At 37.1% G+C, this 24560-nt stretch overlaps 1 protein-coding gene across 1 annotated transcript in view; it reads left to right on the plus strand.

The window, feature by feature from the left end:
- The window catches only part of LOC133328874 (sodium-coupled monocarboxylate transporter 1-like), a gene marked incomplete at its 5' end in the record, with an annotated part of 44990 nt that extends 21079 nt beyond the window's left edge, over nucleotides 1–23911 (plus strand). The window contains 8 exons of the mRNA XM_061537384.1: nucleotides 20132–20197; nucleotides 20263–20314; nucleotides 22315–22382; nucleotides 22461–22615; nucleotides 22694–22943; nucleotides 23002–23382; nucleotides 23444–23613; nucleotides 23677–23911. Coding sequence (XP_061393368.1) covers nucleotides 20132–20197; nucleotides 20263–20314; nucleotides 22315–22382; nucleotides 22461–22615; nucleotides 22694–22943; nucleotides 23002–23382; nucleotides 23444–23613; nucleotides 23677–23911 — 1377 coding nt within the window. The remainder of the gene's footprint in view (nucleotides 1–20131; nucleotides 20198–20262; nucleotides 20315–22314; nucleotides 22383–22460; nucleotides 22616–22693; nucleotides 22944–23001; nucleotides 23383–23443; nucleotides 23614–23676) is intronic.
- Nucleotides 23912–24560: the final 649 nt, after the last annotated feature.

Here is a 24560-nt window from a genome sequence, read left to right on the forward strand (position 1 = left end):
GTAAAATATAATAACATTCTGCATTCTGTACATATGTATTGGTTTTCAAATTTATTATGTGCATGTGTGTAATTACGGTTTGCAAAAAAATGCATCAAAATTCAAAATTACTCCAAAAAAGTGTAAATAAATATGTAAAAATTATCACATGTAAATATAAACATACCATACCAATAATAGTATAGTAATATTACGGAATATATTTAGAGAAGCGTAATAAGTTGAACAATTGGCCTAAAAACCATTTTAGTTATGTCTAAAACTCTTAGCTATATTTGCCGACAATTGAAATTATTCTGGATTTCTTCACTGTCTTTTCCCTCTTCTCCAAGGCAAGGGTCTTTCCAATATTGAAGTAGACAGCGTTGGACACTTAGTGTACCTTATGCTTGGTTAGACTTGCCATTGAAGAGCTGTCCAAGCCTACCTCAAGGACAGTACCTTCCTCGTTCTCATCTCACTTCTTCATCAGCTGTATCTTGTTTTGCAAACCAACCGCTAACGAAAACCATTGCGTTTGGGTTTGATTTTTTTCGCTTATGGAGACAATACTTGCTATTATTTTCCTCAAGGCTTCTATGCTCTTTGAGGACTAATATTCTAGCATTATATAATCCCCATAAGGTAGACCCCTCCTACCATCAGGTGATTTTATTATTGCTCGAATCCATCACCACCTTTTGGGCTCTTCTTTTTTTAGTTTACCTATCGGACTATTTTCCTCGATCACTGCATACCAGACCTCAATCCTATACCGACTCCTGGCAACCTTTGGGTATTCTGAGCTTTCTATTTATATCAGTCGACGGGAAGCTCTTTATCTATGTTGTGGGTTTGGCATTTGTCAGCTCGTCTGGGGAATTAATTCTATTCGCCGCCTCCGAGGCATCAGTTTGGTGTTCGCACTTATTTTTCCGGTTCATTCTGGCAACGACCCTTTTTATACCCTTCACCACACTGTGGTACAGGGTATTATGTCTTTGTGCATATGTTTGTAACAGGCAAAAGGAAACGAGTTAGACACATGGTTCCTTTTGAGAATATGCATAGAATCATTTTCTAAGTCGATTTATGCATGTCCGTCCGTATGTCTGTCCATGTTAAATTGTAAACAAAGTACAGGACGCATTTATGATCCGAATTGAATAAAATTTGACATAGGTCACTTATTCGGCCCAAGGACGAACCCTATTGAAATTGGGAAAAATCGGTTCAGATTTAGATATAGCTCCCATATAAATATTTAACCGATTTAATGTAAACGGTCCCTATATATCTTTCGATTTGCACGAAATTTGGTAAAGCCTAATCATTTAGGTCTAGAATGATGTCTGCCAAGTTTCAAGAAAATCGGTCCAGATTTAGATATAGCTCCCATATATAGTTTCGTCCGATTTCATGTAAATGGTGCCCCCAATGTCCCTATATATCTTTCGATTTGCACGAAATTTGGCATAACGTACTGAATTGAGCCTAGAATGATGCCTGTCAAGTTTCGTGAGAATCGGTCCAGATTTAGATATAGCTCCCATATATAGTTTCGTCCGATTTCATGTAAATGGTGCCCCCAATGTCCCTGTATATCCTTCGATTTGCACGAAATTTGGCATAACGTACTAATTTGAGCCTAGAATGACGTCTGCCAAGTTTCATAAAAATCGGTCCAGATTTAGATATAGCTCCCATATATAGTTTCGTCCGATTTCATGTAAATGGTGCCCCCAATGTCCCTATATATCCTTCGATTTGCACGAAATTTGGCGTAACGTACTGAATTGAGCTTAGAATGATGCCTGCCAAGTTTCGTGAAAATCGGTCCAGATTTAGATATAGCTCCCATATATAGTTTCGTACGGTTTCATGTAAATGGTGCCCCCAATGTCCCTATATATCTTTCGATTTGCACGAAATTTGCCATAACGTATTGAATTAAGCCTAGGGTGATGTCTGCGAAGTTTGGAGAAAATCGGTCCAGATTTAGATATAGCTCCCATATATAGTTTCGTCCGATTTCATGTAAGTGGTGCCCCAAATTCCCTATGTATCTTTCGATTTGCACGAAATTTGGCATAACGTACTGAATTGAGCCTAGAATGATGCCTGCCAAGTTTCGTGAAAATCGGTACAGATTTAGATATAGATCCCATATATAGTTTCGTCAGATTTCATGTAAATGGTGCCCCAAAGTCCCTATATATCTTTTGATTTGCACGAAATTTGCCATAACGTATTGAATTAAGCCTAGGGTGATGTCTGCCAAGTTTGGAGAAAATCGGTACAGATTTCTATATAGCTCCCACATATAGTTTCGTCCGATTTCATGTAAATGGTGCACCAAAGTCGCTATATATCTTTCGATTTGCACGAAATTTGGCATAATGTACTGAATTGGGTCTAGAGTGATGTCTGCCTAGTTTCGTGAAAATCGGTCCAGATTTAGATATAGCTCCCTCTTATTATAGATTGATTTTAAGTAACGTTCTGAAATTAGGTTAATCTAACCTGTGACAAGTTTGTTTGAAATCGCTTAATATTTGGATAGAGCTTCCATATATATTTTCGCCCGATTTCAAGTAAATTGGGCATCAAACTCCTCATGTTAGTCAGATTGACATAAAATTTTGCACAACTTACAAAATTGAGCATAGAATTGCGTAGTTGCGGATGACCTATTTATATTTGTTTGAAGTCGATTTACATACTGTATGGATAGATCTAGGTAGATTCACATTTAGATAAATATCTCATATTTTATTTCATCCAATTTCATCTTAATATCCTGTTAAAATACCCATAGTGGTGAAGGGTATCATATAGTCGGCCCCGTCCGACTTTACTACTTTCCTTACTGGTTATCATTGCAAAAATATTTAGTCTTCCTCGCCTCCTTTGATCCTTGAAAAAATATTCTTTGAAAATACTTTTTACACAACCTTAAAGGTCAAAGTTGTCTTCCCTAAGCCTAAGTGCTGTCAAGTGTTGGCCAAAAAAAATTGGTTCGATTTACTTCGCTTCTCTTAATGTGACACCGGAATATTACTTAGCATCCTGATACAATGTGGATATTTGAAATAAAATATGAAAAATATTTCCTTTCAATTTTCTTAGTATTTTGAAATGCGTTTTGGCAAATCAATACGTTACTTTTGTTCAATACTATTCACTGTGGGTATGGTAAGTACAAATGGAATTGAATATATCGCATCGGTAGAAATACATAGCGGATCTGAAAAAAATACTCCCTCCATTTGAATAAAAATGTCTTGTGGTTAAACTAATCCGCTTATATCGTCTACCGATGTGATAAATTTTTAAAGAACTTCTAAGTCAAACACCTATCTTTCAGATCTTATATCTCCCGGTGGCAATTTATGTACCAGCGCTAACCTTTAATCAGGTTAGTGGTATTGATGTACATACCATAACTCCCGTGGTGTGTGTAGTCTGTACTTTTTACACATGTGTGGGAGGCCTAAAGGCTGTCGTATGGACCGATGCCATACAAAGTGTTGTAATGTATGGCACGATTTTGATTATTTGTATTAAGGGTACCATCGATATGGGTGGTCTGGGCGAAGTATTGCAAAGAAATTTGGAAGGTGGCCGCTTGAAAATACCAGAGTAAGTAAAAAGGGTAATTTGGAAATATAAGATTATACAATTTTAGTAACCAATAATTGTAGATCTACATGGGACTCAGACAGATCGTTAAATCGATAGGAGTTATCATGTTCTGATGATAATTTTTGTTATCTTATTTTTTGTACTAGCCTCACCTGGGATCCTACGGTACGCCTATCGATGACTGCTGTCATTATTGGCGGGACTTTACATAAAATCCAGTCAAGTGATGTTAATCAAATGTCTCTGCAAAGATTTCTCTCGTTGCCCGATATGGGAAAGGTCAAACAGTGTATGATTCTCTTTACAGCGCTGCTGATATTTTTACTCTTCTGCTGCTGTTACATGGGTCTGCTGAGCTATGCTTCGTTTCATGATTGTGATCCATTGGTGACAAAGGTGAGAAGACAATTGAAGATGACCTCAAAGGTCATAGAGACGTTTTTGATGTATAGTAGACCTGAGAGGCCATCGATATATAGAAGATCTAAGAGGCCCACAACGTATGGAAGTCCTCAAAGGCCTCTATATATGTTAGAAAGCCTCAGATGCCTTCTATGTGTATAGAAGACCTCAGAGGCCTTCTATGTGTATAGAAGACCTCAGAGGCATTCTATGTGTATAGAAGACCTCAGAGGCCTTCTATGTGTATAGAACACCTCAGAGGCCTCCTGTGTATATAGAATACCTCAGATGCTTTCTATGTGTATAGAAGACCTCAGAGGCCTTCTATGTGTATAGAAGACCTCAGAGACTTTCTATGTGTATAGAAGATCTCAAAGGCCTTCTAAGTGTATAGAAGATCTCAGAGGCCTTCTATGTGTATAGAAGACCTCAGAGGCCTTCTATGTGTATAGAAGATCTCAGAGGCCTTCTACCTGTATAGAAGACCTCAGAGGCCTTCTATGTGTATAGAAGACCTCAGAGGCCTTCTATGTGTATAGAAGACCTCAGAGGCCTTCTATGTGTATAGAAGACCTCAGAGGCCTTCTATGTGTATAGAAGACCTCAGAGGCCTTCTATGTGTATAGAAGACCTCAGAGGCCTTCTATGTGTATAGAAGACCTCAGAGGCCTTCTATGTGCATAGAAGATCTCAGAGGCCTTCTAAGTGTATAGAAGATCTTAGAGGCCTTCTATGTGTATAGCAGATCCCAGAGGGCTTCTATGTGTATAGAAAACCTCATAGGCCTTCTACGTGTACAGAAGACCTCATAGGCCTTCTACGTGTATAGAAGACCTCAGAGGCCTTCTATGTGTATAGAAGACCTCAGAGGCCTTCTATGTGTATAGAAGACCTCAGAGGCCTTCTATGTGTATAGAAGACCTCAGAGGCCTTCTATGTGTATAGAAGACCTCAGAGGCCTTCTATGTGTATAGAAGACCTCAGAGGCCTTCTATGTGTATAGAAGACCTCAGAGGCCTTCTATGTGTATAGAAGACCTCAGAGGCCTTCTATGTGTATAGAAGACCTCAGAGGCCTTCTATGTGTATAGAAGACCTCAGAGGCCTTCTATGTGTATAGAAGACCTCAGAGGCCTTCTATGTGTATAGAAGACCTCAGAGGCCTTCTATGTGTATAGAAGACCTCAGAGGCCTTCTATGTGTATAGAAGACCTCAGAGGCCTTCTATGTGTATAGAAGACCTCAGAGGCCTTCTATGTGTATAGAAGACCTCAGAGGACTTCTATGTGTATAGAAGACCTCAGAGGCCTTCTATGTATATTGAAGACCTCAAAGGCCTTCTACGTATATTGAAGACCTTAGAGGTCTTCTACGTATATTGAAGACCTTAGAGGTCTTATATATCACGTGTAGATTCTTCAATTATTTTTCTTGATATTCTTCAGCTCGCCAGTGCCGATGATCAAATGCCCACAATATTGGTGATGCGTATTTTGGGTATAATACCCGGTTTGCCGGGTATTTTCGTTGCTGGGGTATTTAGTGCAGCGTTAAGTTCTCTTTCAACTGGCTTAAACTCTCTGGCCTGTGTAATCTCGGAAGATTTAATAAAACCCGTATTGAGAAATCCTCTCGGCGAATGGCAAACAGGATTTTTGCTACGTTTCATTGTGGCTTTTTTCGGGTTGAGTTGCATCGCCTTGGTATTTGTGGTAGAGAAAATGGGTACAGTTTTGACGTTGGCCACTATGACGGGTGCGGTAACAATGGGTCCACTGTTGGGATTTTATATTTGTGGTGTCTGTATGCCGTGGGTAAATGGTAAGGTAAGTATTGGAGGGAGGAAAGTGATTCTCTAATGAACTATAACTTTAATATTTTTTATTACAGAGCATTCTGATGGGTGGGGTTGTTTCATTCCTCACCTTGGGCTGGATTTGTTTCAATGCCCAATGGGGTCAAATGCAAGGTTTGGTACGGCATCCCAAACTGCCAGTTTCCGTTGAAGGTTGCACCTATGATTATGATAATTCTACGCTGTGGGAAAGACAGAATTATACGTGAGACCTCTTTCCAAATCTCTACTTAGGAATCTACGAAAATAATTTCCTTATTTTTCAGACCCTCGGAACGTAACATATACCACCTATCCTTTATGTGGTATACTGGATTTGGAGGAATAATTTGCTGTGTAGTGGCCAATATTGCCTGTTTGTTGTTCGGCACAAATAAATTAGAAGACATAAATCCCGATCTCATTTCACCAGTATTACATAGATTCCTACCTACTCGCCGGGTTGAAGTTATTTCCACGGAAATGGAACCCTTGAAAAAATTATGTGATGAAGGAATTATTGTTAAGAAATCTTTAGATGTTGTTGAATAAAAATATTTTAGAAAAAATTATTAAAAATTGATATGAAAAAAATGTTGTTTCATTATTTTGTATTGTCCAGGTGTTTGTCGCCGGTTCGTTCGTCCCCCAATGCACTATTTTGCACTTGCCATTCGCTTTGTAGCACCGCACAAGTAGTTAGTTTTTATTTCGGCCAATTTTTCAAAGATTATATCGGGTTTCTTTTTATTTCTTCTTCTTCTTTAGTATCTTGAAATGCGTTTTGATCGTCGTCTACGTTTCTTTGGTTCGGTTATGTTTGTACTTATATCGGTAAGTAGGAAATTTGATTTTGATATTAACTAATTGTGTTTTTGTTGTATTTTTAGTAGTTCCTTATATGGTTTACCACAAAGGAAGATCGAGTAAGGCAGTAATGAGAATAACGTAAACATTTGTATATATAGATCTTTGAGGTTTCTAAAAACTTACAGAGGTAATCTTTGCGAAAACAAAAATAATCCAAAGCCATTAAACAACCGCGCTCAAAAATTTTAAAAATCGAAAACCCCGAAAGTCCCAGAACGTTGACGGCAAAGCAGACAACCCAATCCGACTAGACAGCACCTACATTCACAGATAGTCGAGGGCTCGTTTGTCATATCTACTCAAACACAAACTACAATTTCAGAGCCCAGGACTCGTTTTTCAACCATACTTGACTCAAGCATAACTCCACATGACAGTCCCGATTGTGTCGTTTCATTTCTGAATCATTCCATTTATTTAGAAAATTAGTGTGCTATATACAGGTTCAATATCGGTGTCAAATCTGTGGTACCTCCCATAGTAGTACATCGTCATAAAATAGGATTCATCCGTCTCACAGTTTTCGATCTAAGTATGGAGTGGAATTCCTCATTGGACTACAAGTATTGTTCCACTACCCAATTTCCATAAGCTGGCTCCTTTCCAGGAAGTTAAGGGCATATTTCATCATGCAGACATTGATCCGGTTGAAGTCGATTGAATTGTAAATGTTCCTATGGGCCGGATAGGTAACCATTGATATCCAGTGGTGGCCTGATTCCTACGCATGATGCCAATATATTTCTTTTCCACATTCTGGTCCTTCCCATTCGGCTGACAATGTCTGCACGCGCAGTAAAGAAGTAGGCGATGAAGGGTGGAATCACTTGCATGTATATTAGCAACGTTACCTCCGTCCTCGCATTCGAAAAAGTCCTTGGTAGGTAAAGTTAATCTTTTTGGACTTGTTAAGGTACTTCAACCTGTCTGACTATGAATTCATTTACAACTTTTATAGTTGGGCTGTATTTTCGGAAACTCTTCTCTGTGGACTTGGGTTTGCCCTTGAAAACCATCGATACACATTTTCCAACATTGAGTTTTAGTCCTCATTTGTTGAAGTAGTTATGAAGTGTGTCCATGTACAATCTTCTTTCCACAATGTTTCCAAAAAGGTCTCACAATGCAATTAACACATCATCAGCCTATGTTAAATGTAATTCCTTTTCCTTTCCTCGCCCCGATTGTCTCTAAGTTTTTCTTTACAACTGCTGGTCAAAGTAGTTGTGAAGGTTTTCCATGTACACATTCAATCTTCTTTCCACAGTGTTTCCAAAGAGGTCTCGCAGTTCAATTAAAACATCATCAGCTGTTAATTTCAGGTGGCCCTGGTATTGAACATAGGAACTGGTTGTAAAGAAACGGTGCCAGTAGTGATCCCTGAGGCATTTCTGTTTCACCGATCTCTGTTAAGACATCTGATTTTCTACTCTCACACGAAATACTCGCTCCTTAAGAAAACTTGCCAACATGCGACAAGATTGTTGATCGAATCCGACCGATCAACATTTTGTAAAGAGTGATTATGTCAAAAGTCCAAGCCAATAGCAATGGTTACTTTCTTCAGTTTGAAGCCTTCAGTGACATATGAATGTGAGAATGCTGCCAATACATGGTTTGTCGAATATTTTGTTCTGATAATTTGTAAGGATTTTACTTTCCTCGTCTCGATTATCTCCAAGTTCTTCTTTATACCTGCTGGTTGAAATAGTTGTGAAGGGTTTCCATGTACACATTCAATCTTCTTTCCACAGTGTTTCCCAAGAGGTCTCGCAGTGCAATTAAAACATCATCAGCATTTCAGGCGGCCCTAGTATAGGAACAGGTTGTAAAGAAACGGTGCCAGTAGTGATCCCTGAGGCATGACCGATCGCTGTTCAGACATCTGATCTTCTACTCTCGCACGAAAGATACGATCCTTGAGAAAACTTGCCACCAGGCGACAAGTTTGTTGATCTTTACAAAATGTTGATCGCTCGGATTCGATCAACATTTTGTAAAGAATACCGAGTTGGTAAACTGTGTCAAAAGTTTTGACAAAGTCCAAGCCAATAGCAATGGTTATTTCCTTCAGTTTGAAGCCTTCGGTGACATATGTAGAGAATGCTGCCATTGCATGGATTGTCTAATGTTTTGCTCGAAATTCAAACTGACAATCTTTAAGAATTTTCTTTTCCTCGTCCCGGTTATCTCCAAGTTCTTCTTTATACCTGCTGGATGAAATAGTTGTGAAGTGTTTCCGGCCCATAGAAACATTCAATCTTCTTTCCACAGTGTTTCCCAAGAGGTCTCGCAGCAGTTCTTTTCAGGTGGACCTGGCAGGAATGGAAAATGAAAAATGTGAAAAGGTACCAAAAGAGTACTTTTTTTTTAATAAAATAGTACTTTTTCAAGAAAATAAAAAAAGTATTCCGTTTTAGTCTATCTTTTTGATGGTAATAATATGACAATTCTTGCTTCTTTCGATTGCATTTGAATATGTATGCTATTGACTAATTTTATACCTCTTTCTCGAAAGTCAATATACCCAAACTAACATGAATTTCAGTTCCAAAGTGCACTTGAAATTATTGAAGTAATCACCCCGACTATGAATGTCATCAATTTGCCTATCTCAGGAGTTCACAGAGTACGCCAAATTAAGTATCTGACATCTGAAAAGTACTATTGCACTGAATTTTCCATCCCTGGGACCTGGTATGGCACATATGAAGAGGTTGTAAAGAAACGGATCCAGTAGTGATCCCTGCGGCATTTCTTTTATGACCGATGACTAATCTTCTACTCTTACATGAAAGACTCGATCATTGAGAAAAATTGCCACCATGCGACATGTTTGTTGATCGAATTCGAGCGATTGTATTTTGTAAAGAATGCCCAGTTACAAACGGTGTCAAAATCTTTGGCAAAGTCTAAGCCAATAACAATGATTTGTTCCTTCAGTTTGAAGGCTTCGGTGTAGAAAATGCTGCCAATACATGGGCTGTCGAATGTTTTGCTCGAAATACAAACTGGCAATCCCTGATTGTCGTCAAAGCACCACTTTTATACCTGCTAGAGGCTGGCTGTCAACTCGAAGCCGCATTATTTAATTTTCAACGCAGTAATAATTTTTAATGTAGAACGTTGACGCTAGGGGTCCTCAATATTGTAAGTGCAGATTATTTTCTTGTCTTATCACTAGGGGATCTTCTGACCGTTATGTTTAAATTGAAGACGTTTAAAGATTGGCGACTAAGCGTTGATTATCAATCTTAGCATTTTAATAAAAATAAGATATTGTTGTCGCCAAGTCTTCATTCTTTCCTTGTGGTAAACCTATATTTGACCATTTGATTTTAAAATTATATTCTAAACAATAATTTCATTATTTATAAAAAAATGACTCCATATAGCTTCTTTGGATGCCGATATCAATTTATGTGCCTGCATTGACCTTCAATCAAGGTAATTATAAATTTTTACATTTAATTATATTCAAATTAGAATAATAACGAGTTATCTGTTTTCATGTTTAGTTACGGGTATTGACCTCTTTACCATTATACCGGTGGTTTGTGTTATCTGTACCTTCTATACGTGTATTGTAAGTAATACAAACTGGAAACCGATTTTCAGAAAAAAAAAAATACAAAATAATTTATTTTAAAAATGTTCCAGGGTGGCATCAAGGGTGTCATTTGGACCGATGTTTTGCAAAGTTTCATTATGATTGGTTCCATGGGGTTTGTCATCATAAAAGGCACCGTCGATTTGGGTGGTATGGGTGTGGTGTATGATCGTAATGCAGCCAGTGGTCGTATGGTGGCACCAGAGTGAGTATCAAATTTATTTTTTTCTTTTTTATGTGTTTTATTTTCATTTGGTTTTTCTTCATAGGCTCACCTTTGATCCCACAGTACGCATGGGCATTTTTGCTGTCCTTATCGGCGGCACAATGTTGAAGATACAACACACATGCATTATGCAGCCGGCTGTCCAAAGATTTTTATCCCTGCCCGGCATGAAGGAAGTAAAACAATGCTTGATCATCTTCATTTTAGGTTTGGTGTTCATATTGGGCATGTGTATTTATATGGGTCTGTTGGCCTATGCCCATTACTATGATTGTGATCCGATAACGACAAAGGTGAATATTTGTGTAATTGTAAAAAAAATATTTTATTTTTTACACCACTTATTTTCTTACATTACATTTTTATACGCAGATTTTTTCATTGTTGACAATTATGATCTTTAGTGGTAAAATATAGGCCTTACTACTACCTTAGGAAAACTCATTAGATTGAACTCACTTCCAGGCTTTTAAAAACTCACTTCTCTCCAGGATTTGAATGTGACGTTCGAAATTGATAAGATAAGTTTTATAGATGTGCCCACACTTCTAGGCAGCATATCTTCTAGAGATCTCCTGTAAACAAAAAATCTCTTAGGAGACTTCTGGCCAGATGACATTTTAGAGGTCTTCTATGGATCAAAGGCCTTCTTGTCATATATAGAAAGACAGATTATCTTCTAAATATACATCCTACACGACTTCAGTAGAGTTCCGGATATCTTTAAACTGAATGAGAATTATTCTCTCAGAAATACGGATAGAAACACTCACAAAAAAGGATTGGTAACTACTGGCGAAGTTGCAGGAAAGTTCAGCAAAGGTACAGGGAACAAACGTTTCCTTCTAAGGTTAGAGTGGCGTTCCTCATTGAAATTCTGATATTGCTCCACAGTCATAGTTCCACAAGCTTGTTCCAGTCAATGATTGTTCCTTTCCACATGCAGACATATATTTGGAAATCGATGGTATTTTATATGTTTCTGCTGGGTTAACTTCGTTGATATCCAGTGTTGGCCTCATTCCTCTCCTATATTTTAATCCTTTTCATTTGGGCTGTTCATGCAGCAAAAAGTAGGTGATAATGGGTCGTGTACTTGTACATCAGTAACTTTACATTCAAACAAAAACATCCTCGCATTTGAAAGACCTTTGGTAGGCGAAGTTCATCTTTTTGACCTTCGATAGCACATAATCCACATTGTGGAAGAAGTCGAATTAATCGTGTAGGACGATTCGAATATACTTATTCCAAATACACTTTTGAATTCATTTCCAACTGTCATAGTATTAGGGATGTATTTCCGGAAGCTCCTCGAAGTTGACTTGGGTTTGTCCCGTGAACACCTCAGATGGGCATTTTCCAACATTGAGTTGATGTTCCAATTATTTGAAGTAGTTGTGAAGATTTTCCATGTACACATCCAGCCTTTGTTCCACAATGCTTTCAAAGCGGCCTCGCAGTGCCGGTGACACATCATCTGCGTATGTTTACAGCAATCCAGCACTGGTACCTGTTCTTACCGGGCGCAGCAGTGATCCCTAAGTCATCCTTGCTTTGATTGATCAACGAATTAGTTGATCAAAGCCGAAAGCCTATATTTTTCTTGCAAATCTGAAACTTTACCTCCGGAGAAAGTTATCTTTTGGTCTTATTTAGAGCACATAATCCACGTACAGGATGATGTGCATTGAGTTTAAGTTCTCATGTATACTTTCAGCCTTCTTTCTACAATGCTTCAGAAGCGTCCGCTTTACGATGGCCCTGGTATGTCACATTCGAAATATAACCTGTACTCCTGCTTTGATCGATTACATTTCAGAGAAAATATCTTCAACTCTCTCACGAAAACGTCGATCCTTGAGACAACTTGTCACCATTGCGACAAATTTGTTGATCGAATCTGAAAAATCACATTTTGTGAAGAATATCATGCTGTCGTACTGTGTTTGGTTTGGCGAATTTCAAGCCAACCGCAATGGTTCCCTTCATCAGTTTGAAATCTTTTGTGACATATGTCGAGAAAGCTGCCAGTGCATGAGTTGGCGAGTGTTTTGCTCGAAATCCGAACTGATAGGCTCTAAGGATTCTCCTCTTCTCAATATCGCGGTTAATGAGTCGCAGAATAAAATATTCCAGTAATTATCTGTAGCTTCCGTGTAGAGTATAATCCGCTCCATGTTTTCGAATTGGTAACACGTTGAGGTAGTGGTTAAATAGTACTGTCAGGAAAAGAATGATGGTATCCCCAGGCTTAGTCTGTAGCTTCCGTGTAGAGTATCATCCGCTCCATGTTTTCGAATTGGTACCACGTTGAGGTAGTGGTTAAATAGTACCACCAGGAAAAGAATGATGGGATCCCCAGGGCTCTTCATGGAAAATTGTCGATGCCATCTTCGGTGCAGTGTGTCGTTGAATAAATTTTCCACTTTCGTGCTCGTGCCGCGGCATGCTGACCTCTTATAAATCAATAGTGTGTGAGAGCAACACTGAGCGGTCATAACTAAAAATATCTGAAGAAAAAAGAGAATACGTGTTTAGCAATCGCCACTATCGTACTACACAATCGCTCAGGCAGTAGAGCGAATACCATACTCGGAGATCACCTGCCATCCATAGCAGCAGGGGAGAAGCAGCTGCCTCGACAAACACGTATATCAGGATGGAGCAACCACCTAAATTCCTATTGGACAAGAATTGACGGCTTGATACCTAATAAATGTCCTGAATGTGGACAAAGACTACACGACACGTTGCCCCTCTTCAACTACCTAGCTAAGCCGACTCACCTATCACAAAATTCCAAATAGACACAACCCATTCAGTTGCAACATTTTTATACCCTTCACCACACTGTGGTACAGGGTATTATGTCTTTGTGCATATGTTTGTAACAGGCAAAAGGAAACGAGATAGACACATGGTTCCTTTTGAGGATATGCATAGAATCAGTTTCGATTTATGCATGTCCGTCCGTCCGTCTGTCTGTCCATGTTTCCCTGTTTCCCTGAGTTTCCCTGAAATCGGTTCAGATATAGATTTATAACAAAACGCGTCGTCTGTTAGGATACATATGTAAAATATACCCAAAGTGGTGAAGGGTATCATATAGTCGACCCACTTTCCTTACTTTACTACTTTCCTTACTACTTTCCTTTCCGACTTTACTACTTTCCTTACTGGTTGAATTTGGAGATGGAGGAATCAAAACCAGACAATTCGTAACCAATAATAATTTGCCCTTTTTTGGTACAACAACTGCGGTGATGACAAGACTGCGGAAGGAATTGTCTATGGCAACATCATATATGTGGATGCCATCGATAGGATCGGCTAATACCTTGGCCTTCTTAGAGTAATCTAAGACGATTACTCTGTTGTCGCCTTCTATGCCTTTGATGGGATGCTCCAGCGGCTCGCTACTTCAGGGAGGAAAAGTGAAATACTTATCAATTTGATGTTGTAAAGTGAATGAGAATTATTTTCACACAATAATAATAAATATTTAGACGCATTGAAATGAAAATTGTTGCTGGGTTCTAAATGATGAGAGAAAACAGTAGCAGTAGTATGTTATGTTCGGAGAGAAGTAAATATTTTATTGTTGTAGAAATATGATGATCTATCCGAGCTACAAGGATACGTAGTCGAGCGCGATTTCGATTTTTGACCAAAAAGTCGATTTTTGCCTTTGACTGAAATGCCCACTTTTTGGATCATTCGATTTTGTCAAACATGTTCAAAATCGATTTTTGATTTTTACCGGTAAATTAAAATCTTTTCAACATATGAAACAAAGTTCTGGGATAGCTAATTTTTAGGTAATTTGGGCTTTGCAACCAAGTATTTGTGAAGAAAATCTGAAGTCGATCTAGAAAAGTCGACTTCATCCTTTGGATTTTTCAATACAATTAATTGATTAGTTGAATTACTTATCCCTATTACAAGGAAGTGGTGTAAAATATTATAGAACTGGATCTACTGATGTAAAATTTATAATTATATTCTTTTAAACAAATTCTCTTCCCACAGCTCGCCCAAGCCAAAGATCAAATCGTCCCGCTGTATGTCATGCAAATTGCTGCCAGTTATCCAGGTTTGGCGGGACTCTTTGTCGCTGGTGTCTTCAGTGCTGCACTGAGTTCTCTTTCCACCGCATTGAATTCGCTTTCCGGCGTGTTATTGAAAGATTTCATTGAACCTTATCGCAAACAACCGTTGACGGAACGTCAAACCGCCTTTGGTTTGAGAGCAGTTGTTGTTGTATTTGGTTTATCATCAATGGCCATGGTAAAAGTGGTACAAAAACTCGGTATGGTAATGCAGTTGTCGACGACTATCGGTTCAATGACCGCTGGGCCGCTGTTTGGTATGTTTACGGTGGGCATGACAATGCCCTTCGTGAAAACGGAGGTAAGCTGAGATTTTCAATTTTATTTTTAAAAATTTCCAAGTTTAAACCTTTGGAGATCATTGGGAATATTGGAGTGCACTTTTTAAATGTTAATAACATTAACTGACTGGTGAATATATACATACTAATAATATAACGAAATACATAATAAAAATTATGTGTCCACCTTTCCATTGCAGTATTCCGCCACCAGGAACCGAACCTCATGCCTTCCATCATTTGTCATTTTTATGGTATACCGGTTTGGGCGCCGCAACCACAGTTATTGTCTCTCTGTTGACCACCTTTTATTTCGGCAGACAGGATAGCAGTGAAGTTAATCCAAATTTGATAATTCCCAAGCTGAGGAAATATTTGAAACCCTATAAATATAGCAGTGTTCCTGTGGATATGGACAAGTTGAACGGAGAGGCTAAGGAAATGGAGGCATTGAATCAGAAGGATGAGTTTTAAAATTTTAAATTTTAATTCGTTTTATGAAAATTTAGTACAATATTTTAAATTTAAATTTTATACAATTGTAAGTTTTGTTGTTTTTCGGCTAAGAAATTAAATGTTTAGATGAAAAAAAAGGCGATTTGTTGTTTTTATTTTCTGCTCAGACTAGACTTCTTTAAAACAAAGATAGGCGGATTTTTTTGGAAATGAAAGCGTCGATTTATTTAAATAATACTTGTAAGGGCTCGCGGAAATATAAGCTTAAATTTTTAAAGATTATTTTTGAAGACCTGAACAATAATCCTGGATTTTTTAAGAATATTTTCCAAGGTACTGTGTTAGAACTTTCAGAGCAATAAGAGTAGGATTCTTAAGAATATTCCTTCAAGGACTATACATGGCGTGGATTTTTAAATATATATAATTTTCAATCATGTTTAATATTGATCCATGTTATGGGGGCTACTCTGACCCCCATAATATGGTAGCCCCAATATGGGAATTTTTGACACGTTTCTCAAATTGGGTTAATTTGGTATTTTGGGTTCTCATAACGGTATCCAATTTTGCATAGTTTTGTCTTTTGTCTGCAGGCAGGTCAAGTTCGAAGATGGGCTTTATCGGTCCACGTTTAGGTATAGCCCCAATATAAGGGTACCCCTCAATTTTCGGTATTTTGGGGTTCTTGAGCGCGTTTTTCAACCGAATACGCTGAAAATTATAAATATAGGTCCACTTTTTCTGGTAGCCCCCATACCTCCAAATTTTCAGTATTTTGGGGATTTGATAGTATTTTTCCACCGATTTATCTGTAATTTAGTATTTTGAGTTCTTAATAGGTACCAAATTTCTCCACAAAAAAATTGTGAATATAGGTCAATTTTTTCGGATAGCCCCCATATAAGGGTACCCTCAATTTTCGGTATTTTGGGGTTCTTGAGCGCGTTTTTTAACCCGAATTTGCTGCAATTTGCCCCCTTTTTGAGGAAGTCCCCATATAACCCCCTTTTTATACCCTTCACCACACTGTGGTAGTTGGCCCTTTAAAATATTCTTTAATAAATCCACGCCTTCAGTTGGCCCTTTAAAATATTCTTTAATAAATCCACGCCTTCAGTTGGCCCTTTAAAATATTCTTTAATAAATCCACGCCTTCAGTTGGCCCTTTAAAATATTCTTTAATAAATCCACGCCTTCAGTTGGCCCTTTAAAATATTCTTTAATAAATCCACGCGTGGAATTTTAAAAGAATATTTTTTCAAGGCATAAAATAGGCGTGGATTTTTATATCCTTCACTACACTGTGGTGCAGGGTGTTATGTCTTTGTACATATGTTTGTAACAGGCAAAAGGAAACGAGATAGACACATGGTTCATTTTAAGAATATGCATAGAATCACTTTGCGAGTCGATTTATGCATGTCCGTCTGTCTGTCCGTCCGTCTGTCCATTCGTCCATGTATTTTTGTGAACAAAGTACAGGTCGCATTTATGATCCGATATGGCCACTTATTTGGCCCAAGGACGAACCCTATTGAAATTGGAGAAAATCGGTTCGGGTTTAGATATAGCTCCCATATATAGTTTCGTCCGATTTTAGGTAAGTAGTGCACCAAACTCCCAATATTGGTCCGATTGATACAAAATTTTGAACAGAGTATTGATGTAGGTATGGGTTGATGTATGCCAAGTTTGGTTGAAATCCGTTCAGATTTAGATATAGCTCCCATGTATAATTTTGGTCGATTTTAGGTAAATTTTGAATGGATAGATATAGCTCCCATATATAGTTTCGTCCGATTTTATGTAAATGGCGCACCGAGGAAATTTGGCACAGCGTAATGAATTAAGTCTAGAATGACGTGTGTTAAGTTTCGTGAAAATCGATTCAGATTTAGATATAGCTCCCATATATAGTTTCTTCCGATTTTAAGTAAATGGTCCACCAAACTAACAATGCTGGTCCGATTGAGACATTTTGCACAGAGTATTGATGTAGGTCTAGGTCATTTCACCCGCGGAGGATAGCGAGATAAATAATTATAACGTAAGGTTCGATAATGAACTATAGCCGCATTTACACCTAGCCCCTGTGTGGAGGTTCCAGAAGGAGTGGACCGATATTCTCCATCTTCGAATTCGAACTAAGTTTGGAAGATATAATAAGATGGGCAAAGTTTGGATGAAATATAAATTTTCTGAAATGGATTTGGTCCAATAAAACATTGGGTCTAGAACCAATATTTCGATGAGGCACATTTTCACCCTGTTAGAGTGTATACACCCTCCTTCCTTAAAAAATTCTGCAATTTGTATTATGGTTTACATAAACCGTTTTGAGAAATGTCGGTATAGGTCCACTTTTTGATATGTTCCCTATATTTTCATTTCTAGTACCTGTCAGTATATCTATGGTGGAGGGTATCCAAAGTTCGGCCCGGTCGAACTTAACGCTTTTTCACTTGTTTGGATTAAAATTTCTGTAAAATTTTTAATAATGAATAAGCTGTTTTAATTATTTTTATATACATCTAATTTAGGTGTTTCTTAAACCCTCTGCAAATTTTTGTAGTCTAGAAAATATAGTGGCATGCTATATCTTGAAGAAAGTGAGGCCTCGGGGAAAATAAGGCCTACATCCATTAAGTATCTCAAATGTGGAATTCGTGAGAATATTGAGAGTATAGGGCAGTAATTTTACGAGCTAGAATTTCTTAACGATGATATAGTCCTGTAAGCGCGACCGTTGTAGTCATTTGCCTAATATTGTGTTTATACCCACCATAAGCTGAAGCCTATATTAAATTTGTCATTCCGCTTCCGCATTCCGCTTATTAGATAGAATTCTAAGTCGATATAGCCATGTCCGTCTTTATGTATGTTGAATATATTTTGTATTACAAATGAGGTATATAGGGCCACGTTTCTTCATAGCTCCCATCTAACGGAGCCGTCCAATTTTCGGTATTTGGACTCGGTTTTCAACAACATTCGGTTCTGTTTAGGACTCTCTATTTTATATATTGACATATTTAGATACATTTTTTTGTTTTATACCATAACTAGCTGGATCCGTGGCGCTTCGCTGCCCTGAATCCTGAATTTTTATATGCTCGTATTAACAATACAGAAATGTGTGACTAAAAAAAAATGTTTTTCATATACTGAAAAAAAAATTCAAAATTGATACATTTTATAAATTTTACACAAATTTTATTTCGTTATAAGTATGTATGTGCATGAAAATGAAGAGAACAATGTTAGTAGAATTACTTAACTGGTCGTTATTGTCACTACTGATAAGTACACTTAATAGGGTAAATAACAAGTTTTTATATATTACCAACCCTAATATTCGATATCAGGCATTCCAGTACTTTTTAATAGTAAATGTAGTAAAAGGAAACAAAAATGAAAAAATTTTAATGTCAATCATTTTTATTTCAATACACATACATACATTTGTACATATTTTGTATTTTATGTATTTCAAACTATTCCAAAATCTTCGGATGATGCACAATTGCAGCCATCTTTCTGAACCAAATTTTAAAGTAGCTACATGCTACTAACAAACATACATACATATATTCATTCAGAAGTATGATTATTTTTGATGATATTACACCGCACCCACGCGGATTTTTAGAAGTTTATCTAACCTATGTTACTTCCATCGCTTGGTGCACTCTTGGTAAAATTTGTTCAGTTGTTCTTAAGTCTACAAACAATATGCTTTCGATTTTCTATATATGTACATTTGTATGTATAGATAGAAATGCAATAAGGCGTGCATTTTCCCTTGGTAGTCCGCGATCCTGTAATATGGATGATGCGTACTTACGCCCTCGTTACTCAGACATATTTTGAAGTCGGTATCTGTAACCTTTCTTAAGATATACACAAATTACATGTTCATAATTTCTGAGGCATGAGTACGTTCGATGCTATAACTCCGCATCCACGCCGAATCTTAGAGGTTTATATAACCTATGTTATTCCCAGGACATGTCACGACGTTCTGCGAAAGTCTCAGTAAAATCTGCCCAGCGATTTTTGAGTCAACTAAAGAAATGTTTTCTGTTTTCAATATGCAGATTTTGAAAATGCAGCAGAAATTTTATTTTCCGTTGATCGTACCAAGCCCGTTTTTGTATACGTTATTCTCACAAATTTTGAAAACGGTATCTGTAACCGTTCTTAAGATAAACGCATATTACATGTTCCGAAATTTTGAGGTATGTTTACTATTGACGCCATAACTCTGCATCCACGCGGAATTTTAGAAGTTTAGCTAGTATATGTTACTTTCTGGGCATGTCATGACATACAGTGTAAATGTCATTAACATCTGTTCAGCGGTTTTTGCGTCTATCGGGAACATACACACAAACAAACAAACAATTTTTTTTCTATTTTATATATATATATATATATATAGATAAATAAGATGGTTGTTTATTTTAAAAATACGAATATTCCTTCTTAAACGAAGATATATCATCAAATATCGGAAATCGAATGAAGAAGAAGAAGTACTGGAGCTCTTCTGACATGCGTTGCACTCGTAAGAACATTTTTTCCAAATTTTTTGTAAACATATTTTTCCAAATTGATGCCAATTAACTAGACAGTACACCAGGCCTTTGTCTGTGTTATCCATATCCGTTATGACAAGTTATTAATTTCAAATTTTATTGATATATTTTTTCAGTACTTCGATAAACGATTTAGTCGTCGTATGCGTCTATTTGGTGCTGTACTATTCAATATTAAAACTGTAAGTATAAATGAAAATCTGTACAATATTTTTAGAATACAAAATATCCTTGTTTTATACTAAAGCTTTTATGGCTACCAATTGCTGTCTATGTTCCGGCCTTAACATTGAGTCAAGGTATGTATACAAAAATATAATTTCATATACTTTTTATATTCTGACATTGCATATACTGTAGGGTAGATGAGGTCGTTTGCCTAAGAAATTCTCTGCCATAGAATACAAGAATTATAAAATTAGATAGCTTTCGATCATCATCGATGTATATCATTTGCAGATTATACATCTTTATACCCTTCACCACACTGTGGTACAGGGTATTATGTCTTTGTGCGTATGTTTGTAAGGGGCAAAAGGAAACGAGATAGACACATGGTTCCTTTTGAGAATATGCATAGAATCACTTTCTAAGTCGATTTATGCATGTCCGTCCGTCTGTCTGTCCATGCTGAATTTTAAACAAAGTACAGGTCGCATTTATGATCCGAATTGGATGAAATTTGGCATGGGTCACGTATTCGGCGCAAGGACGAACCCTATTGAAATTGGGAAAAATCGGTTCAGATTTAGATATAGCTCCCATATATATAATTAACAGATTTAATGTAAACGGCCCCTAAATATCTTTCGATTTCCACGAAATTTGGTACAGCCTAATCATTTAGGTCTAGAATGATTTCTGCCAAGTTTCGTAAAAATCGGTCCAGATTTAGATATAGTTCCCATATATAGTTCCGTCCGATTTCATGTAAATGGTGCCCCAATGTCCCTATATATCTTTTGATTTGCACGAAATTTGGTATAACGTACTGAATTAAGCCTAGAGTGTTGTCTGTCAAGTTTGGAGAAAATCGGTCCAGATTTAGATATAGCTCCCATATATATAATTAACAGATTTAATGTAAACGGCCCCTAAATATCTTTCGATTTGCACGAAATTTGGTACAGCCTAATCATTTAGGTCTAGAATGATTTCTGCCAAGTTTCGTAAAAATCGGTCCAGATTTAGATATAGTTCCCATATATAGTTTCGTCCGATTTCATGTAAATGGTGCACCAAAGTCCTTAAATATCTTTCGATTTGCACAAAATTTGGTATAACGTACTGAATTAAGCCTAGAGTGTTGTCTGTCAAGTTTGGAGAAAATCGGTCCAGATTTAGATATAGCTCCCATATATAGTTTCGTCCGATTTCATGTAAATGGTGCCCCAAAGTCCCTATATATTTTTGATTTGCACGAAATTTGGCATAACGTACTGAATTAAGCCTAGCGTGATGTCTGCCAAGTTTGGAGAAAATCGGTCCAGATTTAGATATAGCTCCCGTATACAGTTTCGTCCGATTTCATGTAAATGGTGCCCCAAAGACCCTATATATCTTTCCATTTGCATGAAATTTGGCAAGTTTCGTGAAAAAAGGTCAAGATTTAGATATAGCTCCCGTATATAGTTTCGTCCGATTTCATGTAAATGGTGCCCCAAAGACCCTATATATCTTTCCATTTGCATGAAATTTGGCATACCGTACTTAATTGAGCCTAGAATGATGTGTGCCAATTTCGTGAAAATCGGTCCAGATTGATTGATTTTAAGTAATTGACGTACTAAGGAACCAATAGGAACAAAACGTTCTGAAATTAGTATAACCTAACCTGTGACAAGTTTGTTTGAAATCGCTTAATATTTGGATAGAGCTTCCATATATATTTTCGCCCGATTTCAAGTAAATTGGGCATCAAACTCCTCATGTTAGTCAGATTGACATCAAATTTTGCACAACGTACAAAATTGAGCATAAAATTACTTAGTTGCATTTTCTAGAAGTACAGACATAGCCCAACGGATTACCTATTTATACTTGTTTGAAGTCGATTGACATACTTTATAGATAGATCTAGGTAGATTCACATGTAGATAAATATCACATATGTTTTTCATCCAATTTCATGTTAATAGTCCTGTTTAATATACCCGTAGTGGTGAAGGGTATCATATAGTCGGCCCCGTCCGACTTTACTACTTTCCTTACTGGTTTTAATTTAATATACGGTAGATGGCTATAATGGTAATCTCTATAGTTTACGTGTCATCTGAATATTGATTTGAATTTCTTTCAGTTAGTGGCATTGAATTACACACAATTGTACCGATTGTTATTGTCATCTGTACCTTTTATACCACCGTGGTAAGTACTGTACCCACCAAAAGAAAAAAAAATACAAAATACATATTTTTGTCGTACTTCAAATCTTCTTCCTTCTAGGGTGGCATACGTGGTGTCGTCTGGACCGATGTCATTCAGAGTTTTGTTATGTTTGGTTCCATGTTTGTTTTGATCATTAAAGGCACCATCGATATTGGCGGACTCGGAGTACTGTGGCAAAGGAATATGGAAGGAGGACGATTAAATTTCCCAGAGTAAGTAAAAAATTATATATATATATACATATATATATTATTTATTCCGAATAAATAAAAAAATAATATGATATGCAGATTAACATTGGACCCAACCGTTCGCATGGGTATACTACCAGTTTTTATTGGTGGCACATTCTTTAAGCTGCAGAATACCTCGATTAATCAGCCAACCATACAACGCTTTATGTCCCTACCGAATCTAAAGAAAATCAAGCAAACTTTGTGGACCTTTTCCATTGGTCTGACTTTACTGTATAGCCTTTGTATTTATGTGGGCCTGTTGGCCTTTGCCACATTTCATGATTGTGATCCGATTTCGACAGGGGTAAGTATTTTTTAGAAAATATTATAAAAAAAACATAATTCCAAATTTATCTTCACAGCTATGCCATTCCCGTGATCAATTGGTCCCCGTATTAGTAATGAATGTCTTGGGTAAATTTCCTGGTATGCCGGGTGTCTTTGTTTCGGGAGTCTTTAGTGCTGCGTTGAGTTCACTGTCAACCTATTTGAATTCCTTGGCTGCTGTGGTTTTGGAAGATTTTATTAAACCATTTTCTAAGAAGCCGATAAGTGAAAGGACAACGGGATTGATTATGCGTACCGTGGTTGTGGTTTGTGGCCTTAGCTCGATTGGTTTGGTGTATGTGGTCGAAAAATTGGGTATGGTATTGCAGTTATCCGCAACACTGCAATCTATTGTCTACGGGCCGATGTTGGGTATATTTACCGTGGGTATGCTGATGCCATGGTTAAATGAGAAGGTAAAGGGGTGGGTAAAATATAAAAACAATTTTTGAATTTATAGTTTCATTTTTTTAACAGAGTGTCCTGGCTGGCAGCATTTTCTCCTTCCTAAGCATGGCCTGGATATGTGTTAATGCCCAAATTGCCAATGTCACAGGATCTTTTCGCCATCCCAAGTTACCAGTTTCCGTTGAGGGTTGCAGTTATGATTTTGATATGACCAAATATTTGAATTCCACAGCGGAATAGTAAGTTTTGTTTAAATTGACTGAATTAATTTCATTATTTAATGAAAACTCTTTCCGTTTCAGTTTACCATCCCATGGCACTAATATTTATCACATTTCCTTTTTGTGGTACACCGGCTTGGGCGCCTGTTTAGTTATGGTGGCCTCAAATGTCGCCTGTTTGTTCTTTGGCTTGAATGACGTTTCGAAGTTGGATCACAGACTTGTATCGCCATTTATTGTTAAATATCTGCCAAAGAAATATGCCTACGCTGAAGTGAAATTGGAAAAAGATTTGCCATTTAAAAATATCAAGTGAATGTATTATAGATTAAGTTATGTATGTATATTGGGTATAGTAATTATCAAGTAAAAATAAATAGCAACTGCAATAAAGCAGATGGACTCAAACAGTCGAAGATATACGGTTTTTTTATTTTCATGAAACAATCGATATATCTGGCTAATAGGATTTCTGAACTAAGCGTAAGTCTAATAGATATAAAGTATATTGTGCATAAAAAGTAAAAACTTTCTTATATCGGTCGGGACCTTTTAATATGGGGAGTATCTTATTGCATTTTGTAGATATAGGTTGGCCATACTATGAAAAAAATAATGTTCCAAATACCAGACACTCAGTTTGGAAAAGAATATCTGAAAGAATCCTGTTTGCCACATTATAGCAACTTCAGTGAAAAATTCGGCAAAAACCTTCAAATACCGTGACCTTGATACAAAGTTTATATCAACACTAGAATGAATTTCGAAAATTCGGAGGGAAATGCTGATAAAACCTAAAAAAATCTGAAAATGAAACGAGTCCTTAATATGGAGCTATATTAAACCAGTAAGGAAAGTAGTAAAGTCGGACTGGGCTGATTATATGATACCCTTCACCACTTTGGGTATATTGTACATATGTATCCTTACAATTGCATGTCAATGTTCCCTCGTCGAAACATACT

Source organism: Musca vetustissima, unplaced genomic scaffold, assembly GCF_032173495.1.
Source record: "Musca vetustissima isolate MV318-11 ecotype Yass unplaced genomic scaffold, APGP_CSIRO_Mvet_v1 utg48367, whole genome shotgun sequence".
NCBI classification, from domain to species: domain Eukaryota; kingdom Metazoa; phylum Arthropoda; class Insecta; order Diptera; family Muscidae; genus Musca; species Musca vetustissima.